This window comes from Mobula hypostoma, chromosome 11, assembly GCF_963921235.1.
Source record: "Mobula hypostoma chromosome 11, sMobHyp1.1, whole genome shotgun sequence".
Lineage (NCBI taxonomy): Eukaryota > Metazoa > Chordata > Chondrichthyes > Myliobatiformes > Myliobatidae > Mobula > Mobula hypostoma.
The window spans coordinates 99544162-99565177 of NC_086107.1; the positions used below are offsets into that span (position 1 = coordinate 99544162).

General features: G+C 37.1%; 1 protein-coding gene across 10 annotated transcripts in view; it reads left to right on the forward strand.

The window, feature by feature from the left end:
- LOC134353999 (putative RNA-binding protein Luc7-like 2) overlaps nucleotides 1–21016 on the forward strand; it is a 61938-nt gene continuing 40922 nt past the window's right edge. For 2 of the 10 annotated variants that reach the window (XM_063062642.1, XM_063062643.1), the window contains exons 1-3: nucleotides 1902–1953; nucleotides 12421–12491; nucleotides 18730–18824. Coding sequence is in view for 2 of the 10 variants with exons in the window: in XM_063062633.1 (XP_062918703.1) it covers nucleotides 186–246; nucleotides 18730–18824 (156 nt within the window). In the remaining 8 variants the exon portion in view is untranslated. The other 8 variants (XM_063062633.1, XM_063062634.1, XM_063062636.1 and 5 more) reach the window with 7 other exon arrangements.

Sequence of the window (21016 nt, forward strand, 5' to 3'; positions counted from 1 at the left end):
GTCAGTTCCGGCGAGAGGGCTCGCGACGAGGCAGCCTAGATCGAGCAAAACAAGGCGGTGGAAAATAACTCGATGCGAACCGGAGGCGTCTCTCGCGTTAACACCGAGCAGCTGTGCGCCCAACCGTGGAACCAAACAAGTGTCTCTGAGTTTGTCTGTGTCTCGGATCTTCTAAAAAAAGAAAGATGTCGGCACAGGCCCAAATGAGAGCCATGCTTGACCAGCTCATGGGCACATCTAGGGACGGTAAGCGCGTGAGTGGTGAGACCTGTCCTTATTTTGTTGAAATTTAATGTCGATGTTTCCGTATGAATAGGTATAACATGTCCGCTATGAGAACCCGGCCAATATGGTGGCAGAAGCTGAAATCCTGACTCTCGTTCTCTCCCCGCCTCACTTCAAATGATTGATGGGTACCATTAGCCAATGGGATTTGAGTTCTCATGGATCGATGGTGGCCTTGGCCAGTCAAGGGAGACCGTTTGCGGATTGACCACCAGATTATCCAATAAATGAAGAAACGTCGTTTGTCTTTTGCAGGATGGCGGGATTTGAGACGACTAGCTGTATTTCGATTGGCTTCTGTGGAGGTTGAAGCGAGCCAATTGGTTTTAAATGGGTGGGACTTTCTCCATTCTCAATTATTTTGGGGTTTGAGTCATTTAGCGTTTCAGAATTGTAGCATTGAAAAAGAGGAGGGATTTACATCGCAGTAATTCACCAATACTGTTCAGTTGAGCTGACTAATTCAAATTATTAACAGAAGGAAAAAAATCAGAACAGTGGAAATCTGCGACTGAGCATTTCTCAACTGAAATGTCAAAGTTTATTATCAAAGTACTTATGTGTAGTATATGTCACCATATGCTACCTTGAGATTCATTTTCTTACAGCCATTTACAGGCAAATAAAGACATACAACAGAATTTAAGAAAAGCATTAAGTAAAGACTGACAACCAATGTGCAAGACAAATTGTGCAAATAAATAGTACCGAGAACATGAGTTGTACAGTCTCTGAAAGTGAGTCTGTAAGGTTGTTGAATCAGTTCAGAGTCAAGGAGAGTGAAGTTATCCACAATGATGGTTGAAGGGTAATACCTTTCTGAATTTGGTGTGTGGGACCTTAGGCACCTGTACTTCCTGCCTGATGGTAGTAGCAAGAAGAGAACATGGCTTGGATTTTGGGAGTCTGTGATGGATGCTGCTTTCTCGTGGCAGTGCTCTTCGTTAGTGTACTCAATGGTGGGGAGGCCTTTGCCTGTCAGTAGTTCACTATGGATTTTATGATTCATTTGGTACCACCATATTTCCCAGTTATTCCAGTTTCTAACTAACCACTCCTATCAATCCTATCATTTTCATACAGACTTCATTCAGTATCTGTGATGTAGGGTGTGCTGTCTATTGATCAGTACTCATAGTTGCTTTTGGTGGTTATAGAGTTTATAGATGCACAAGTAGATACATTATTTGTTAAGCACATTGGGGGGGAAGGTTTAAGAACTTTTGGAACTATTTCATGGATGGAATTGACCTTGAAGGCTCACATAATGCTTAAGATTCATTTGTTTAGAAAGTATATTTCTCTCAATTGTATCTGTGTAATCATTCCTAGGTGATTTATTCTATCAAGTTCAATACTACAGTCTTATACCATACACATGGAGGCTGTCCTGTGTGATTCTATGCTTTCTGCAGCATTGTATGCCATACTTGTTGTTTGATCAAACATAAGTGTGTATCTCATCATCAGTACATTTTTTAATCAAATCATCCTGCTAGTAAGGATTAGGATCAACTTTGATATCCCTTTGATTTTTTTTCTGTATTTCTTTTGTCTTTTTAAATCTTTGTTTAAACAGTGAGTGCTGAAGACATCTGGGGGAAATGGCTTGGAGAAGCGTTACCAACGGTATGAGGGAACTAATTTAACACACACACAGCTGAAGTGGTGAGAGTCCCTCTTTTCAAGTCACCATAAATCCATCAGTTTGTCACTACTGAAGATTATGTTACATGGGAAATACTAGGTTAAAATGTATTCACCTAAGTATCAGTACACTACCAGAAAAGTTGGTTCTTTACTAGGCAAGTTTATGAGGGGACATGAAGATGCTCTGAAGGTGCATAGCATTGCATAAAAATAAAGTTTTTTTTTCAAAACTTCATCGATTGACTTAGATTACAAGAATCAAATCATAAAATGCTGGAAAAATATGCCAGATTGTTTTAGTGAACTGGGAAACAATCTTTTATGTGGGTGAGTTTTGGAGCTGGAAATGTTAGTAAATAATAGGAAGGGAATAGAGGAACAAGGTAGGCTGTGATGAGATGAGAGGCTGAAGAGATTTTGACAATAGGGAAAATGTATAAGATAAAGTTCGAACTAAAATTATTAAAATCAAAATAATGTATGTCACCATATACGACCCTGAGATTCATTTTCTTGCATTTACAGTAGAACAAAGTTTTTCAATGATTCTATTGTATTTCTAAGTGCAAAGTCTGACAACCAACTAATATGCGAAAGATACAAAACAAAAATAATAAGAAGAAGAAATTAATACTGAGAACATGAGCTGTAGAGTACTTGAAAGTGACTTCATAGTTTGTGAAATCAGTTCAGTGTTGAGTGAAATTATCCATTCTGGTTCAGGAGCCTGATGTTTGAAGGGTAATGGCTGTTCCTGAACCTGGTGGTGTGGGACCTAAGGCTCTTAAACCTCATTTCCAGTGGCAGCAGCCAGAAGAGAGCAAGGTCTTGATGGTTCTTGATGATGGATGAAGGAGTTCACAAAGAAACAAAAGATGGGTCTATATACAGTGCAAAGTGATTTGGTGGATTTTTAAACTAGCTGCGTTATATGTTGTGTTTTGTTGAAAGGTGTAATGCTGTTTCTTGAACCTGTATTGCATTTTATTAGAAAAGATAGATCGTCAAGGTTACAGTGGTAAGAATTAAGTTGCCACTGAACCAAAACTTGCAGAATGAACTGGTATGTTCAAATACAGCCATCCAATAATCAGTGCTTGGTTTTTCACCATTGTAGAGGAGACTGATTTGTAAGCAGCAGTTGTATAATATGAAATTGAATGATGCACAAGTTAATTATGGTTTTATCTGGGAAATGTATTTAGGGTGCTCAACTATTGGAAAATGAGGTATGAGACCAGGTATTCTATTTTTTTTGGAATTGTATAGGAAATGTTTGTGAGAGATGGTGGGAGGTATTTATGAAAATTGAGTATTTGTGTTGTAAATACCATGAATTGGGCAATGAGGTTAATTTGAGTATCAGGATATAGGCAGCAAGGTTGATTTGTCCTTTAAATAATAGGTGCTCCTATTTAAGTAACTTCATAATTGAAGGGGATTTCCATAATCAGCTAATAATGGATATAATCCAAAAAAATCATCCAAATCTTGTAATCCAAGTTCGTCTGAATGAAGTTATCAGTACTAATTTTTTTTAAAAGTATTTTTACTCTAAATCTTTTCAACCAGCAATGCTGAAAATTGATCGACAAAGCATGACCACGCAACTTTGTAGAGCTTGCCACTAGAATCCAAAGTCTTATTTTTTTTCTGTAATTTGAAACTTTAGGTTTATTTGATTAAAATGTTCAAGTTATCTTTAATGAATGAAAAACATTTCACAAAATACGTTTACTGACCAGCAGGATAACATTCAAGTCATTTAGGACAAAAGATTTAAAGTAACTTTGGCCTGGCCTTTCTTGGAGTTAAATCTAAATAATGGCACGTTAAATTGTTCTGAGTTAACAGGTAATTGCATGTGAGTGTCTTAATATTGGATTGACTCTTAGTATAAGATGATGCAGTATATTAGAGGGTCAGATCTGCAGTCTTTTATACAATATTGGTCATGTATTCACACGTGAAATTTCACTGGAGTATTTAGTTTGGTTGCTTCTCAACTTGAATTAAACTGTAGCAATCAAGAGGGAGATTAGGGTGCTGTTCCATTGCAAGTGCTGTATTTGTAAAGGCAGTTTTGTATCTGTTTTAATTTTTAATTTCCTCTACATTAGAACTTGATTCAAGTAGGAAGGTGCAGTTATATTTGTACGGCACAAAATTTTGCATTTTAACCCAAAGATATGTCAAATATATTTTAACAGTGAGAATTACAGAACCTTCACGATAATGAGGTTCTGCTCAGAGTGAACAAGTATACATATGAGCAAAATATTTTTCTTAATATTTAAGACCTAAGGCATGGGAGCAGAATTAGACCATTCAGCTCATCAAGTCTGCTACACTATTCCATCACGCCTGGTTTATTATCCGCTCAACCCCAATTTCTACCTTCTCCCTGTAACCTTTGAAGCCCTGGCAAATCACAAACCTATCAGCTTCTGCTTTGGATATACCCAATGACTTGCCTCCACACCTGATTGGGGCAGTGAATTCCACAGACTCACTACCCTTTGGCTAAAGAAATTCCTCCTCAATTTGTTCTAAATGGACATTACTCTATTCCAGGGGTTCCCAACCTTTTTTAGGCCATGGACCCTTGCCATTCACCAAGGAGTCCGTGGACTCACCCACCGCAAGAAACATCCTCTCTACAGCCACTTTCAGTATTCGATAGGTTTCAATAAGATGCCCTGTCATTCTTCCAAATTCCAGCTAGGACAGTCCAGAGCCATCAAACACTCCTCGTGTGTGAACCCTTTCATTCCTAGAATCATTCTCGTGAACGTCCTCTGGACCCTCTCCAATGCCAGCACATCTTTTAGGATTAGTTTACTTAATATTTATAGTTGCTTTAGGCAATTTATCAAGAAAATACAAGGAGTTATTGGAAGTCAGTTACTGTGCTTAAGGGACATTGAAAGGAGAAAGGAAAGATGTATGAATCAGCCAAAATGCTGCCTCTCTTCATTCTTGTGTTCACAGTAAAACACAAGAAAATATGAGCAGCAGCATACCATTTGGCTCTTTGAACCCATCCACAGTTTAATATGATCATGGCTGATGTGTGATGATCTCAAATTGTAATTCTTTTTCTCTGCATGGTTGCTGCCTGAGCTGTTTCTGTTTCAGGTTTCTAGCATCTTCTATATTTTTGATGAGTAAATGGTTAGATTTTTTTTCCCAAAGATCTTTTCCCAAAGTTAGTTTACTTGAAGTAAATAGGATAGAAAGGCTAAAGGTGATGCCAGTTGTATCATATTTTTACTAACCTCTAAGTATCTTCTTTGAGAACAATCATTCTGTGTAGGGGAGATAATATCTATGATCCCTGTGGTTGGTACAGAATTATAGAGATCCATTAACACAATAGGTCAAATAAAATTCAGATTAGCTTATCTTGTGCTTACTCCCTGCATTTGTTTCTCCAGCCATTTTTGGAGTGTAGTATTTAGGATGAGCATCACTTAACCTTCAGAGGACATATCTGGCCCCTGACTGTCCAGATGGTGCCTTTGGACAACCCAATGGTGTTAAAAACCTTTGTAGATTTTTAAAATATCTCCAGTTGGAGGCATTTTAAATTTATTTGAAAAGTTGAGGAGCCAAATGAAATGTAGGACATTTGTGTTCCAGCTTTAAGATTCTGTAATGAATCCAGCAAATGAGTGGAAGGTCAGATGCACATGATTTCTGTTATAATGCACAGGTGAGAAGTCAGCAATGCTTTGTATGTACTGCCTGCTGACCAGCTAAAAATTGATATACCTTGATTCAATTTGGACTATTTTGTTGGGGGTTGGGAGGATGAGCACTTCTGGCATCGGAAATAACTTGTGGATTCGAACTTGTCGTTGATAAACATGTTTGCATGAGACCTTGAGAAGGCAGACTGTACAGAGTTGCTCATCAGTTTGCTGGAATTTTTTTTACAATAGCTTGTTTTTCTAAGAAGATAATGTTATAGGGTAAGTATAAATTGTGGCATTGTCATCCTATTTGAATGGGCCCGACTTAATCCTAAATTAAATGCTTCTTCAAATATGTCCATAGATTTGTTGAATCGAGTAGATGCACTTCCATTTCCTCCCCTGACGCCCTATTCTTTGCCCTGCTTCAATTAAACCTTAGCCTCTCTTGGATCTCTGGCAATTGTTATTTTGCATTTGTAGAAGAGGAAACAATGTAGAAAATAAGAGCATCTAAAGCTGCCAATGTTCATGTGATATCTCAAACAAGAGAAAATCTGAAGATGCTGGAAAGCCAGGCAACACGCACAAATTGCTGGAGGAACTCCACAGGCCAGGAGGTATCTATGGAAAAGAGTACAGTCGACTCAGTCCTGATGAAGGGTCTCATCCCAAAACGTCAGCTGTACACTTTTCCATAGCTGCTGCCTAGACTGCTGAGTTCCTCCAACATTTTGTGTGTTTCATGTGATATCTAGCCAGTAATGCATTGATTTTTTAAAAAATTATTTGAATGGCATGTGCCAGTATTAACTGCAGAGAATTGAAGCCACAAGCTTAAAACCCGTTTAGCTTAAACACATGTTTTTAAACAAAATGTCTGCGTTGTCTAGTCTGTTCATCTTGTTAAAGTGACGATATTGTAACTGCTGAGAGTGCATGCTCCTCGTTTCTGAAATGTGTACAGGTTTATTATTCAGTAGGTTGCTCATTTAGAAACAATGAAGCTTTAAGCTTTGAAAGCCTAGAACTACAAACTAAAACCTATTTATATCTGGGTTTGTTATATTTACAATGATAAAATTGTTTTGGACATAATTTGAGAAGACATGATTCTGCTGTCTGGATTTACTAAATGTGTGGGGTCTCTTAACCATCAATGTATTCAAAGAATGTTTTAGCTTGATTGCATTTGTGTATACGTCTCTCATTTTCATACATATTCACTATACAGGTGGCCTTCACATCAGAGCTGTTTGGGTAATGGAATTTTTGCTTAAAAATAAGTTTTTCAAATTTAATTTTTTAATTGCATACACAAAGGATGTGGCTTTGCAGAATGGAAAATCACAATTGGACCATACTCTAGAAATGCAACATCCACCTCCCACTGTATTTTGGGGGTCACCTGTATTGAAATTTAGATCTTGATTCATTTTAGTTTCATTCTTTCTTGGGATGCCAAGACAGTTGAATGTTTTGTTTCTTGGTGTTGTCAGTTTTAAAAATTAAGGTTCACCTAATCTTTTACTGAATTTTGCAATGTGATCTTATTAACGCAAAAATCAGCAAGTTAATTTTGAAAATCGATAAGTAAACATGTCAGTCACTTAGAATTTTGTCAAATCTGCTTCACCAAGAGAACTTCTATCTTTGAATCCTGGGCCAATGCCATTTTTTTAAAATCTTGCTGAGTAATAGGAATAATGTACTTGTTCTTTATTGACCTTATTTTACCTTTATTTTCCTTACCACACACAGCAAGCCAATGCACTGCCTCTGTGATATATCCACTTTTTTCAATGTCCTTCTTCAACAAATTCAACTTAGTATATACAGTAGTGTTTTTTTTTCCTCTTTTATCTTTAAATCATCTTTTCCTGAACCTTTCATTCATGAAGTGTCTTACATTGGCTTCTCAGTCCACTCCAGTATTGTAACCTTGAAACGTAATAATCATAATGACATAAACTTGTCCCTGTACTGCAGCAAATTAAATCATTTTCTTGTATAAAAAGTCCACTGCATTTTATTTTGCTGTTGTTATGTAATAGCTTGCATCATCCACAAGTGTATTCCACTTTACACCAGTTTTTGGATTCTAGGAGTTCCTTTGACAAATTACAGTAGTCTTTGTGAGTAGTTATTTCTTTTCCATGGCAACTAGTTCTTAATTCTTTAGAGGTTAGAATTTTAGAGCTGTTTGTTTCTATGGAGTTCAGTAAGTTCTTGGGATGTAGTGTTTTAATTGTGTTATACTGCAAGTGAAATTATTTTTGGTGCAGGCTCAAAATGAATAGATTAAAGTAAAATCGGAAAATTCCAGTTTTGTGGTCTTTTCCTTCCGAGTAAAAGCACTCTAAACTTTCTTACTGGTTGAATGTTGTGGACTATTGCCCACAACATTAACTACACTTCTGAAATCAATGTAACACATTTTGGGATGTCTCAGTGGTGTTCTGTAAACTCACTTTGGCTCATGTTTATGTGGCTCAATTATTTTGAAAAGATTAAACCAAAAATTTCAATCCCCATTTCATTGACACTGGTGACATTAACACCTGAAGTGATTTTTTTGTTTTTAAATGCATTCAGTCATTTGACCACAGATGTAGATTAAGTGATTGACTTCAACATCCATATCAATTAAATTTGTATTACAATTTGAATCAAGTGTTTGTTGGCATTTGTTCTCTAAGTGGGAAGGTGCTTTTGAAATAAAGACAAATTACCTTTTTGCCCTATTTTATGCATTGCTGAGGCTAGACTTTTAAGAACAGAAGAATGTCTCAGGAATAGAACATCTGGCACTTCCACCCTGCTCTATAGTTCATCAAAAATCATGGCTGATCATCTCCCTCAACTCCATTTTCTTCCAGTATCCCATTATTCTTTATTCCCGTATTATCCAGAAATCTAGCCATCTGTTTGAATGAACTTAATGATTTAAGCCACCACAGACATGTAGGACAGTCAGCTCCATAGATTCACCTCACTCTGACTGAAGAAAAATTCTCCTCTTAGTCCTTAATAGGGTACTCCTTATTCTGTGACAGACCCTCGACCCTCGAGTTTTAACCAGGAAAAATATCTAGCCTATCAAGCACTGTAGAATATGTTGTAAGAGTGATTTAATAATCATGTAATCAAAAATATCTGTATAGCTTTTATGAAGTTGAAAATAGCATTTTGATTTGAAAATTTTTAAGGAAATAATCATGCAGTTGGGGGAGGGGTGGAAAATTTTGCACGATTGATCAAGGGCCACATTAATAAAGGACTGCAGTTTGTTGTGTAGAATTACTGCCCCAAGTTAAAAATAAATTAAGAGTTTAGTTACAACAAATTCTTTCGAAAGTACTTGAAAACCAGCTATGGCATGATGCTTTAAGGCATCACACATAAAAGTTGCTGGTGAACGCAGCAGGCCAGGCAGCATCTCTAGGAAGAGGTGCAATCGACGTTTCAGGCCGAGACGACGAAGGATCTCGGCCTGAAACGTCGACTGCACCTCTTCCTAGAGATGCTGCCTGGCCTGCTGCGTTCACCAGCAACTTTTATGTGTGTTGCTTGAATTTCCAGCATCTGCAGAATTCCTGTTGTATGCTTTAAGGCATGTTTAGCTGTAAATCTTATCTGGTCTGTGGTTAGCTGTTGATGCAAATGCTGGAAGAACTTGATTGAAGTATTTAGTTTACATCTTTTGTTGTTTACAAATTTCACAAAGACTTTTCAAAATAGGATGACCACTCAACTATGTTTTTTTTCAGTAACAAAGACTTAAATGTTTAAAAGCATTATTCCTGATAAACTGTTGTTCTTAAAATAAGTCTCTGTAATTATTGGAAATAAATCAGGTTGTATGCTTTGCTTTTATTTGAGAAGTGACAGTTTGTTTTCAGTCAAAAAAAACCTTGGTTTAGTGGTATTGTTTCAGTATTGACGTTTTCATGTAGTTGCTATTAATTTTTGTCTTACTGTAACTATACTCTTCTTAAGCCCATCACTCCTGCTGGGGCGTAGGCTGCTGACAGCAGCTCACCGGAGTTTTTGAGGTCTTTGGAGCTTTTGCTGGCATTTCTATAGTACTGGCTTTTTATGGGATGGGGCTCCTAGCCCCATGCCCAACCCTCTTCCTTTCGCAGCCAGGCCTGGGATTGTCCATGGAGGAATTAATTGTACTCTTGCCAGGGTGTTGTAGTAACGGGGCTATGAAATCATAGGTAAAATTTAATACTTAGGAGTAGTTATGAACACATGTGAGATACCTCATTACAGATTTAACATTATGGAATGTCCAGGTGACAGACCTTTATACCATTTATCCAAGCACAATTCTAGGAGGCTAAATGCTCATTAAATGAATGCTGCAGCCTTCTATCCTACAGAGGAGTGAAACATGCTTGTTGGATTGATTAGCGTAATTTAGTTACTGTTTCACTTGTGGTCAACGATGATAAATTTCCATGTACTCAGATCCATTTTACAACTAACCTTCAAACAGTTTTGCCCAGTTTGCAAGGAGGGGGAAAATTAAATTGTGTATTTTCTCGTGGCTGTCAAGCAGAGTTCAAGTTCAAGTTCTATTGCCATTTCAACAGTATGCATGTATACTGCCAAATGAAATAACATTCCTCTTGACCAAGGTGCACAGCACAGTATGTATAACTCTCACATAAAATAATGTTACCACAAATAATTTAACAATTAATAAAGTGCATTTGCATTGCAAGTTAAAAAGTAAACAGCATAATGCTGCTGACGCCGCATATGTGGTGAGAGCTGGGTGGTGGCATGCAGTTCAGTTGTTCCACAACCTGGGGAAAGAAGCTATTCTGCATCCTAACAGTTCTTGTCCTCATATTATGGTACCTCCTGCCTGATGGTGGGGGGTCAAAGGGATTGTTGGATGTATGGGAGGGATCACTGACAATGCTAAGGCCCCTGCATACACAGTGCTCTTGGTAAGTACTGTATCTCAGATGAATGAAATAGAGACCCCGATGATCTCTGCAGTTGTCACAATCCTTTGTAGAATCTTGTAGTCAGATGCCTTACAGAGGAATGTTAACAGGAGCAAAATAACCTGTTTTAAATCATTTGTAAAATTAGCACTTGTTTCTGTTTGTGTTTTGCTTGATTGCTAGGTAATTGTGCAACATTTTCTGTAGTTTTCCTAATCTGTGAGTCCACTTTGTTGGGTGGGGGCTGTTCTCATCTGGTGCCCTTGATTGTTAGTGGAGGAATTAGACTCTTGTGCTGTGGTGTGGTTATTTCATTGTGTTCTTTGTCATGATTTTTTTGGACATTCAAAATATACATGGTAGGATTTTATTCAGATTACAAACAAACAATTCTGAATCTTGTTAGACTAGAGGTTTTGGGTTTTGGTAAAATTTGTTTAATCTCATGATGCCCACAAAAATGTGTTTTAGCTTCCTAATTTTTGCTTAATTCCCAGTTGTTTAAAATTAACTCCTAAACAATGTTTTGTGATCACTATCACCTATTTGAACATTTTAATCTGGTTAATGGAACTTTTATGCATCTTATTGATCTAGTCTCCAGTCTGCATGCATATATTTCAATTTATCATTAAATTGGAGCCACTTTCTAGATAGGTTCAGTGCCCTGTTCCTGGGTTGTACTGTTCTAGGCTTTGTAGAATTCTATTAATCAATACTAACCAATAATGCAGCACTGATTCAGTTCTGCAGTGCATTGCTGGTGTTTCTCAACATTAGTACTGGTAAGTTTTTGGATTGTTGCATGAATGTAGAAGTACCAGATTTACTGGCTGAACTTGCTGTTGAATTCCCCACTGAACAGGAGCTTGATGAGGTTCTTCAGCATTGGAGAAGTTGCTCTTGGAACCCTGATCGGTATTTGTGAGCCAGTTCATTTGAATGGTGATTATAGGACTGCATTGAAGAAGGGAAAGACCCAAGGTGAATTACAGTTTTTAGATAAAACTTCGGCTTTGGCAGAATGGCAAAGCTGAGGTGGGGTTTGCAAGCTGACAGAAAAACTTCCAAAGGAATAGTGTGAGACTTTTCTGGCTTCCCATCATGCCATTGCAATGTTTGGCGGGGTCATCTTAATCAGCGAGATAGACTTTTCAGATCCAGCCATGGGAAAATGAGTTGAAGGAAGTCAATGAATGTGAGCAGAAGCCTTCACTCCAGAAAATCTGGGCCAAAGTGCTACACTATTGTAATTAGATATTTATGCAATGTGCATTTGGCTGAACTAGTAACTCACTTATTTGGCAGTCAGACAATAGTTAGTTTATTACAAAACTTATCAAATATGACCTACTTATTCAATAGTGCCCATTCTTTATAATTTGATCTAAAATATTGTAATAAAGCTGCTGGTCAATAATTCGTGTTTCTGATGGCTTTTAATGTATTTCAGTTAATTTTTTTTGAGATCCAGTGCATTCCCATTGGGCTTTTTTAGGTGAAGGTGGGGCAGTATTTGTTTAGAAATAATTAAATAGTTCAAATAACAGGGTTTGGGAGAGGCATGTGGGGGAATAGTTTAAGTTTGGGGAAATTCAATTGTTTTCATGAGACATTCTAAACTGGCATATGTCTGATTACTTGGATCAGAAGGAAAGGACTTTTATATTTAAAGCCTTTGGGTTGCATATAACTACAAAAGTTTTTTTTTCTCCCTTCCTTGGAATGTAATACTGCAGTTAGATACATTGTTGAATTTGCTGGGCGTTACTCTTTTTTTTACCTATACAAACTGAACAATTTGGCCCCTTGTTTTATTTATAAAGGTTCAGTGTATCTTTGCCTGCCTACTTCAGTCTGCAAGGGAGTTACAGAAACACCCCACGTTCATCGAGCCGTGAGTCATGACTAATTTTTCCAGCTGTGTTAATAAATGTGGACAAGGAAACGGTCAATTTTAATAGCTACAATATTCAAAGATACGGTGTACACAACAGTGAAAAATGAGTAGTCTGCAAAGCAGTAGCAACTGGCCAGACCAATTTGATATGTAGGTTTACCTTTTAGGGGAAAATTAGTAAAAGGAACACTATTACTAATTTACAAGCAGCAATTTGAGACCACTAGATTTAAACTGGGACCAGTAATTACTGGACACATGGTGTGATTTTAGTTTACTCATCACAATATGAGTATTCTGGAGCAGTTCAAGATTTGTCACATGTTTTATTGTTTTAACATAGATTTGCTATTTTAAAACCTCTAAGTTATGAGAATTGGTTTTACCTCTCATGATGTTTTTCACCTGGGTAGAGGAGGAGCCAAATTGACCTGGTACTGTGCATACAAACACACTGCAATAAACATTTGCATGTTAGCTTTTGAAAAAAAGTTATAATTTCTGCTCCGGGTCAAAGTCTGCAAATAACCAAATTGCACTTGATAGTTGATGTCTAAGGTGTCAGGTGGTTCTGGCAAAAGCCGGAATTTACAGGTTGAATCGCCACCTGTGTTCAGACTTCATTAATGAAAATGTACTCTTAAAACCTGATATTATCCATTTAAGTAATCTTACCAAATCATGTCCATTCTCCATCATATGTACAACAATGCAGTGTACTTATTTTAGCTCATGAGAACCCCAAGGCTCTTCTCCCTTAGTGCAGCTATTCAGGACAAAATGATCTGCAGACTTGTCATCACTGCTGATTTTGCTTGTCCTTTCTACTACTTTCTTATTTACAGAGGGAAGAGAAAATATTTCCTGCTTAATCCTATTTTCACTTTAAGCATCTAAATATCTTTTCCGTGAATATGTGAGGTACATATATACAACAGACCGTGTTCTAATTTACTCCTGGAATATTTTTAGAAATTGCAAGTGGACAAAGCCACCATCATTAATTAAAATGCAAGTAAAAGTTTGATTCCCATTATAGAATCAAAACTTGGAGTAGTCCTCCCATAAAATTTGGTATTCTTTCTCATTCCCCGAGTGTAGCAGGCATTTGCTCTTCAGTTCTGAGTTTTGTTTTTGTAGTAACTAATCAAATTGGATTTTCTATGGAATTGTTGTTCTGGTTCATTTTTTAAAATGTATATCGCGAATGTGTGTCATTTTAAAAAAGAGAACATTTTCACAATAATTGTTTAACCAGAATGTGTAATGAAAAAGTTTAAATATTCCATGGTTGTTCATCAAGGTTTAAGCTTCAAGCCAGTGCTTTCTACTGCAAACTTCTTAGTTACTTCTGTCAGGAGAAAGTAAATATTGGATGGTACAGCTAATAATAACTCTATCCCTTATCAATATTTTCATGCTCTGGAGTTGAAAGCATTTGTAGCTTTTGTGAGGCGGCTTTCTCTCCTGCTAATACCAGGAGGAGTTAACCCTTTTGCGGACTCCATGTGAGGAATGCGAGCTCAGCAATCTCTGGAACGTAAGTTTGGGAGAAGAGCAGTTCATCGCCTTTTTAAAGGCACACATCTTGAGTCTGGAAATATTTTGTCCATATTGAAAACAGTATTTTATCTAGGTTAGCACTAATAAGGATTAACCATTTCTCTAGAATATCACTTTGATTAGTTTGGGAGTTTTGTGGAAATGTTTTACTGTGGTGTCTTCGAGATTTTCCAGAATTATTTTTAATTTGCAACTGATCTGTTGTGTTTTCTTTAATCACAACTGAAAATACTGCTGCATTTTAATCATAAAAATGAATAAAATAGCTCCAGTTTTAAATCAAGTGGCCTTAATTGCTTCAATCTTGTAACTTAGCAATAGACTTTTCTGCAGTTAATAATCCTGATGTCGTAGGCTACAAGATCATTTATTGTACAACAAAACTGTTACCTAAGTAGCTAAGAGGATGTTATACACCCAAATTTCATTGAAGGAAGAGTACATAGAATTGTTACGTACAATAGTTTGTACATGACTATCAAACAAGGCTTGACATCGGGCAATTGGGTACATCTGTTGTATTGTAAGGTTATTGGGTATATTTGTTTGGTGGGATGACTAAAACCATATTTACCCCTGTGTTGTCCCTGGACTCTGCCATTTGCCCGTTGTGTAAAATATTCTACATACAAATCCTTGTTTATGGTTAATTCAATTGTGCATTTCTGGACTAAACAATGAAATGCGATCAAAACTGGAAATGTGATTTTTTTTTTGTTTGCTTATTGCCCATTACTTTGAAATGGCTTCTTAATTTGTCTTAAGTTGAATTTAGATTTGAGTTGGCTTATGTAGCATTGTGTAGCTATTTGATTTCACAGTTTAATTCAGTGTTTGAAAATGAAAATACTGTAAACATAGGAAAGACCAATTTTAATACAGTTCTGAGGTGTAGTAATTTTAAATTTTATGGGATAGTTAAGAGTCCAGTCAACAATATGATAATGGCCAAGCTATGGAAAAGATGACACTACATTTTGCTGTGCCTGTTTCGTACATATGCACAGCCATCCAACAGTATCAACTCACATTGTGTGTATGCTATTCCACCAAACCTGAATTGTCACCAAAAGACATTTAAAAGCACTTTCTTCTCATGGGCTTTTCTTGAGAAAAGTTAGTATTTTCATGAGCTATTGAATGATATTTTCAGATATTTAAATACTGTCAAAATCAGATGATTTGATCCTCTGGGTCTGTAATTCTTTCGCAAATAGCAAATATACCCAATAACTTTCTGTTCACTAAATAGAACGTTAAAATGCTCCTCAAACCCTGGTTTTAATTTAAATGAATCTAACTATATAATTGGAACTGAGCTTCACTGATGAAAATCTCTTCTGAAGAGAGACTTATTTAAAATATAGCCTGAGCTTAAGGGTTAATTTGTAACTGTATAAATTTCAAAGATGTAATTTAGAATTTAATACATCTTGAACCTGGGTTTCCAAATAATTGGTATAAAATACACTTTCTATTCTGCAAATAGATTATGGATGTGCTCAAAGTTTAAACCCGATTGTTGTACCAGTCATTATTGCTTAGTGTTTCCAAAAATTAGAATTGTCCATGCAAAATTGTAACAAATGACCTATTAATTAAGCTGTAAGATATTCATTATTGGGAATTCAAATTTTTACTTTTACCAATATTAATGTCAAGGCTTGTTTTGAAAACGTATCAAACTAATGCATATGGCATTCTATGTATGATCTTACAAGCAATAGGATTGAATGAAAGATTTAAGCTGAAGCCACCAGCAGTTGAGGCCCGTCCGGTTTGTTTCCAAACCCAAGACTTTACTGTATTCCTCCACCATTCTGTTTTTCCTATTCTAGTTTAAATCACTCCTTAGGGAAAGGATAATATCTACCTCTTCTTGCATTTTCTTTTGAACTTGTGTGATTTCAATTTTGAAAAGTTTAATAGCAACTGCTTTGATTAGAACGTATATCAGAAGTTTATTTTTATTAATGCCCATGAGTTGTCTCCAGCGTATGAGAAATGATCTTTCTCACAGTTGTGCAGTGCTAAAAAAAAACCTACATTTTAATTTGGAATGGCCTTCAGGGAAGTGAACTGTTAATCAACCAAGTATTTACAGGTGGTACTTTGCATACATTGTTTAAAACCAAAAAGCAGGTACTTTAGTTTCATTTTTACTTGATGTGTGATTAGTGCAAGTCCCTTCTTGCAGGTGTGTAATACTGAACGCTCTCCCCTTTTTAACTTCCCAACATCCAGGGTATAAAACACTGTGCAGCTGAGTCACTAATAATGGAAGAGATGGAGGCTGGTGTCCTCGCAGTGTGTATTCTCATTTTGCAAGCTTTTCAATTTACTTATTCTTAATCCCTTTTTTGTTCTAAAAGAAAAAAACAAGGATTGTCTGCAGTTGATTTCAAATGACTATTGTACTGGACTGAAAGAATTCCATAAGGTATCATGTCTTGGAAAATAACAATGTACAGAATATTGGGAAGTGGAATGGGGAGTTAATGAAGGCCATGTAGTTCAGACAAAATCAACTATGCAGTTTATGGTTTATTAATGTAAATTATGGAAAAGGTATTTTTAATGTTTTTTTGTACGCTGAGAAGTTTATATCCATTAAACAATGCTTTACTCTCACAGGAGTTCACCTGGCATGCGGTCTAAGTTTGGACCACTGCAACACAGGATCTGTAGGGTAGGGTGATGCAACTACCAAAATTATATTTGTGAAATTTGCATATTGTTTGGCGTGTGATCTTAATGGAGCTTATGTTATTTCCCATGTGCTTTTTTTTTCGTAACAGCATCCTAAATTTTGCCACTTGCACAAATGGGTTTAGAATTAACAAGTTAACTGCTTCGAGTAGTTTAGACAAGTGAACGCATTGCACTTCTGTGATATAACTGAGGTTATAAAGTACTGGGCGGTGATTTATAATGTATTTATAACTCGTCTTCTCAGTGGTGTTTTCATCTTTTTTTTAATTTTTTTTTTAGTTTTATGTGATTTCAATGTGTTTTTCTCCTGTCCGTTATCGCTCTCATATGTAATGGCTCCAGTGCAGCTAGATGAAAGAAGTGCGTGGGCAGGTGTATAAAGTGGGTTCGAATCAGGTCAGTATGGAGAATACTGTAAGTGACCTCCTCTGAATACCCTTACTTAAATTGGAATCCTAATTTTAATTTGGTTTTTTTGGCATGATCGCTGTCTAAAATGGAATTCAGTCAGTCATTTAAATTGCTTCAAGTGGTAGTGCATCTTCTTTGAATCTTTTAGGAGCCTCATTCGGATGAAACATTTCCCTTTGTTTCTCTTAAGGTAGGACAAGGAGTTCAGACTTCTTTTGAATGAATTTGTTGATATGGACCTCTTTGCCTGTTCTGGTAACTTTGAAATGAAAATGTAGTCCAATGTTATACACACTGCACTCTAAGCATGCACAGTCCAGATAGACTGGCAATTTTGTTGGTGGGCTTTGTTCCCTGAAATTTAGTTATCATAAAGTTAATTTTCCTTCAGGTTTTATTTCCAAGACATGGTACTTGCCTGGAACCTTCTTCACTAAAGACTGATAGATGACCTCTTAAAATGCAAGTTGCCCTAAACAAACATGAAATCATCTGTGTGATTTTTTTTTACCGACAGTAAAATGTACTTGTCTGTAAAAGTATGTTTCCAATGGCTGCCTTGTCCCGTAAGTCAGACTCTAAATGAATTGCCAGTAGAAGGCTACTGTATTTACCTTGTATCTTGTAAACCATTGAAATCCAAACCAGATGTTGCTCTTAGCCCATATGAAGAGGGAAAATTCTTCAGCTGATTTTTAATGAGTCCTCACTACTGCTAATTTTGATGGTGTACGCAGAGCAAAGTTCACTTTTTGGGATGGTAATATATTTGAGAATAATAGTCTCTGGAATATTGTGGGTTCTATAATCATAAATTTTCCTTGTATGCCATTGTACTGCCGATAACAGCAGCAATTTAAGTGTATATACATGAGCTGGTTATCGGAAGGTACTTGAGAAAACAGCGATTAACCCCTGAAGCTTATTGTTTCAAAAGTAATCCCAATCTGTAATATTTTCAAACATAGAATTTTATTTAAAACAATTCTAATACTTCATCAAATTTATTGCTCTTGTGTAACTCTATAAAAATTATCTTGCTTTCATTGAGTCCTGTAGTAATGAATAACTTAATATCAGGCAGCCAATAGATAGACAAAAAGAAACTATCTTGATTTCCATAATTATCTGACGTGCTATGTCAAATAAACAATTGAGTAGCAAGAGGTTGGATCTAAATTGGTAAAGGAGCTTGAACCCCATATTCAAAATATAATGTTTTAATTAATATTTCAAGCCTTTGGTTCTAAGAACCTGTTTGTTGTAAAAATAACTGGAATTTCAATAGTTATGGGCTTGTAGTTTTACTGTAAATTTTCAGACTCAACTATTATAATTTTCTTTTTGGTAAGACCTTCAAACCATCAATGAGTTCTGCCATGGGCTCATTGTATGTATCTATTTTAAATTGTTCATTTAATTTGGGAAAGGTGCAAGATATTGGAAACATACTTTGTCAGAGGCTTAGAGATTAAAAATAACTTGTTTTGTCTTGTGATTTCTAGTTTCCTGTCTAACCTTGTCTTGCACTATGACCCGTGTATTACAGGAGATGCCAGTCGGCAGAGAATCAGATTTACAGATGATCGGGTCTGCAAGAGCCATCTCCTGAGCTGCTGCCCACATGACATTCTTTCTGGAACGGTAAACTATTTTGTTAATTATATACACCTTTTTTTGGCGTTGAACATGATGAAATATTGGAAATAGTTTTGTGCCTTTTGTAATTTTAGATGTCTTTCATTCTTATTTTCATGACATTGGGATTGCTTTATAAAAAGACCACACTATAGTGAGATTAAGTTGGCTCAATAGAACCCTTCCATTTGATTCAATGTGAAATAAGCAAATTCATTCATTCTGCTTTTTCAATCTACTTTACCTGAATTCACATTTGCTGCTGTCTTATATAAAGTAGTGGTGCAATACGTAGTTTTGAAATCACACGATTATATTTTAGTTTATACAATACACTAATGCTGTGCTAGTTGATGTGTTAATTTTGCATTCTAAGGTTACTCAATTTGTTTTAGTTCTTTGGGTTTCAGCTCATTTTTGGAATATATTCATGAAGCCATCACTATTGCCATTTTTTGTGTAAAACAACGAGACACGTTGCAAAGTTCAGTTAATGCACTGTACATAATATGAGCAAAACAAAGCAAATTTACTATGTCACAGTTTTATACGGCATGAAAATTTATAATGGAAAAGGGATTGTTTGTGTCCACTTAGTGCCTTTCCTATCCCCAGGAAGTGAAAAAAGTGCTTCATGTCACAGTTGCAAAGGAAGAAGTATACATGCAGCAAGTTTCACACACTAGTTTTGTAGTGAAGAGTTAGATTGATAGTCAAGAGCACCTTTAGTCCACTAATCTGTAAAATGTGACATGGGATGATTTATGTTCTCTATAAAATTCAACGAGTGCTTCCTCAGTTCAGCTTTGGAGTGTCAGCCTAGAATTTTGTGCTCTCATTTCTGCAGTAGGATTAGAACCTTATTCAAAGCTAAGTATACTAGCCATTAAGCTATGGCTAAGCATGTTCAAATTCAGAATGTGTTATCCAAATGCTACTATGTCACTTTAATCAAAAACAAAAAGCCTGCAGATTGTAAAATTCTGGGAAAAAAATAGTAAATGCTTGGGCAGCATCAGAGGAGGCAAATAGAATTAATGTTTTTGATTGATGAACTTTAACCATAAAAAAAAGAATATTAGAAATCAAGTAACACACATCAAAGTTGCTGGTGAACGCAGCAGGCCAAGCAGCATCTGTAGGAAGAGGTGTAGTCGACGTTTCAGGCCGAGACCCTTCGTCAGGACTAACTGAAGGAAGAGTGAGTAAGGGATTTGAAAGTTGGAGGGGGAGGGGGAGATCCAAAATGATAGGAGAAGACAGGAGGGGGAGGGATAGAGCCAAGAGCTGGACAGGTGATAGGCAAAAGGGGATACGAGAGGATCATGGGACAGGAGGTCCGGGAAGAAAGACAAGGAGGGGGGGGTGGACCCAGAGGATGGGCAAGAGGTATATTCAGAGGGACAGAGGGAGAAAAAGGAGAGTGAGAGAAAGAATGTGTGCATAAAAATGAGTAACAGATGGGGTACGAGGGGGAGGTGGAGCCTTAGCGGAAGTTAGAGAAGTCGATGTTAATGCCATCAGGTTGGAGGCTACCCAGACGGAATATAAGGTGTTGTTCTTCCAACCTGAGTGTGGCTTCATCTTTACAGTAGAGGAGGCCGTGGATAGACATGTCAGAATGGGAATGGGATGTGGAATTAAAATGTGTGGCCACTGGGAGATCCTGCTTTCTCTGGCGGACAGAGCGTAGATGTTCAGCAAAGCGGTCTCCCAGTCTGCGTCGGGTCTCGCCAACATATAAAAGGCCACATCGGGAGCACCGGACGCAGTATATCACCCCAGTCGACTCACAGGTAAAGTGTTGCCTCACCTGGAAGGACTGTTTGGGGCCCTGAATGGTGGTAAGGGAGGAAGTGTAAGGGCATGTGTAGCACTTGTTCCGCTTACACGGATAAGTGCCAGGAGGGAGATCAGTGGGGAGGGATGGGGGGGACGAATGGACAAGGGAGTTGTGTAGGGAGCGATCCCTGCAGAATGCAGAGAGAAGGGGGGAGGGAAAGATGTGCTTAGTGGTGGGATCCCCTTGGAGGTGGCGGAAGTTACGGAGAATAATATGTTGGACCCGGAGGCTGGTGGGGTGGTAGGTGAGGACCAGGGAAACCCTATTCCTAGTGGGGTGGCGGGAGGATGGAGTGAGAGCAGATGTACGTGAAATGGGGGAGATGCGTTTAAGAGCAGAGTTGATAGTGGAGGAA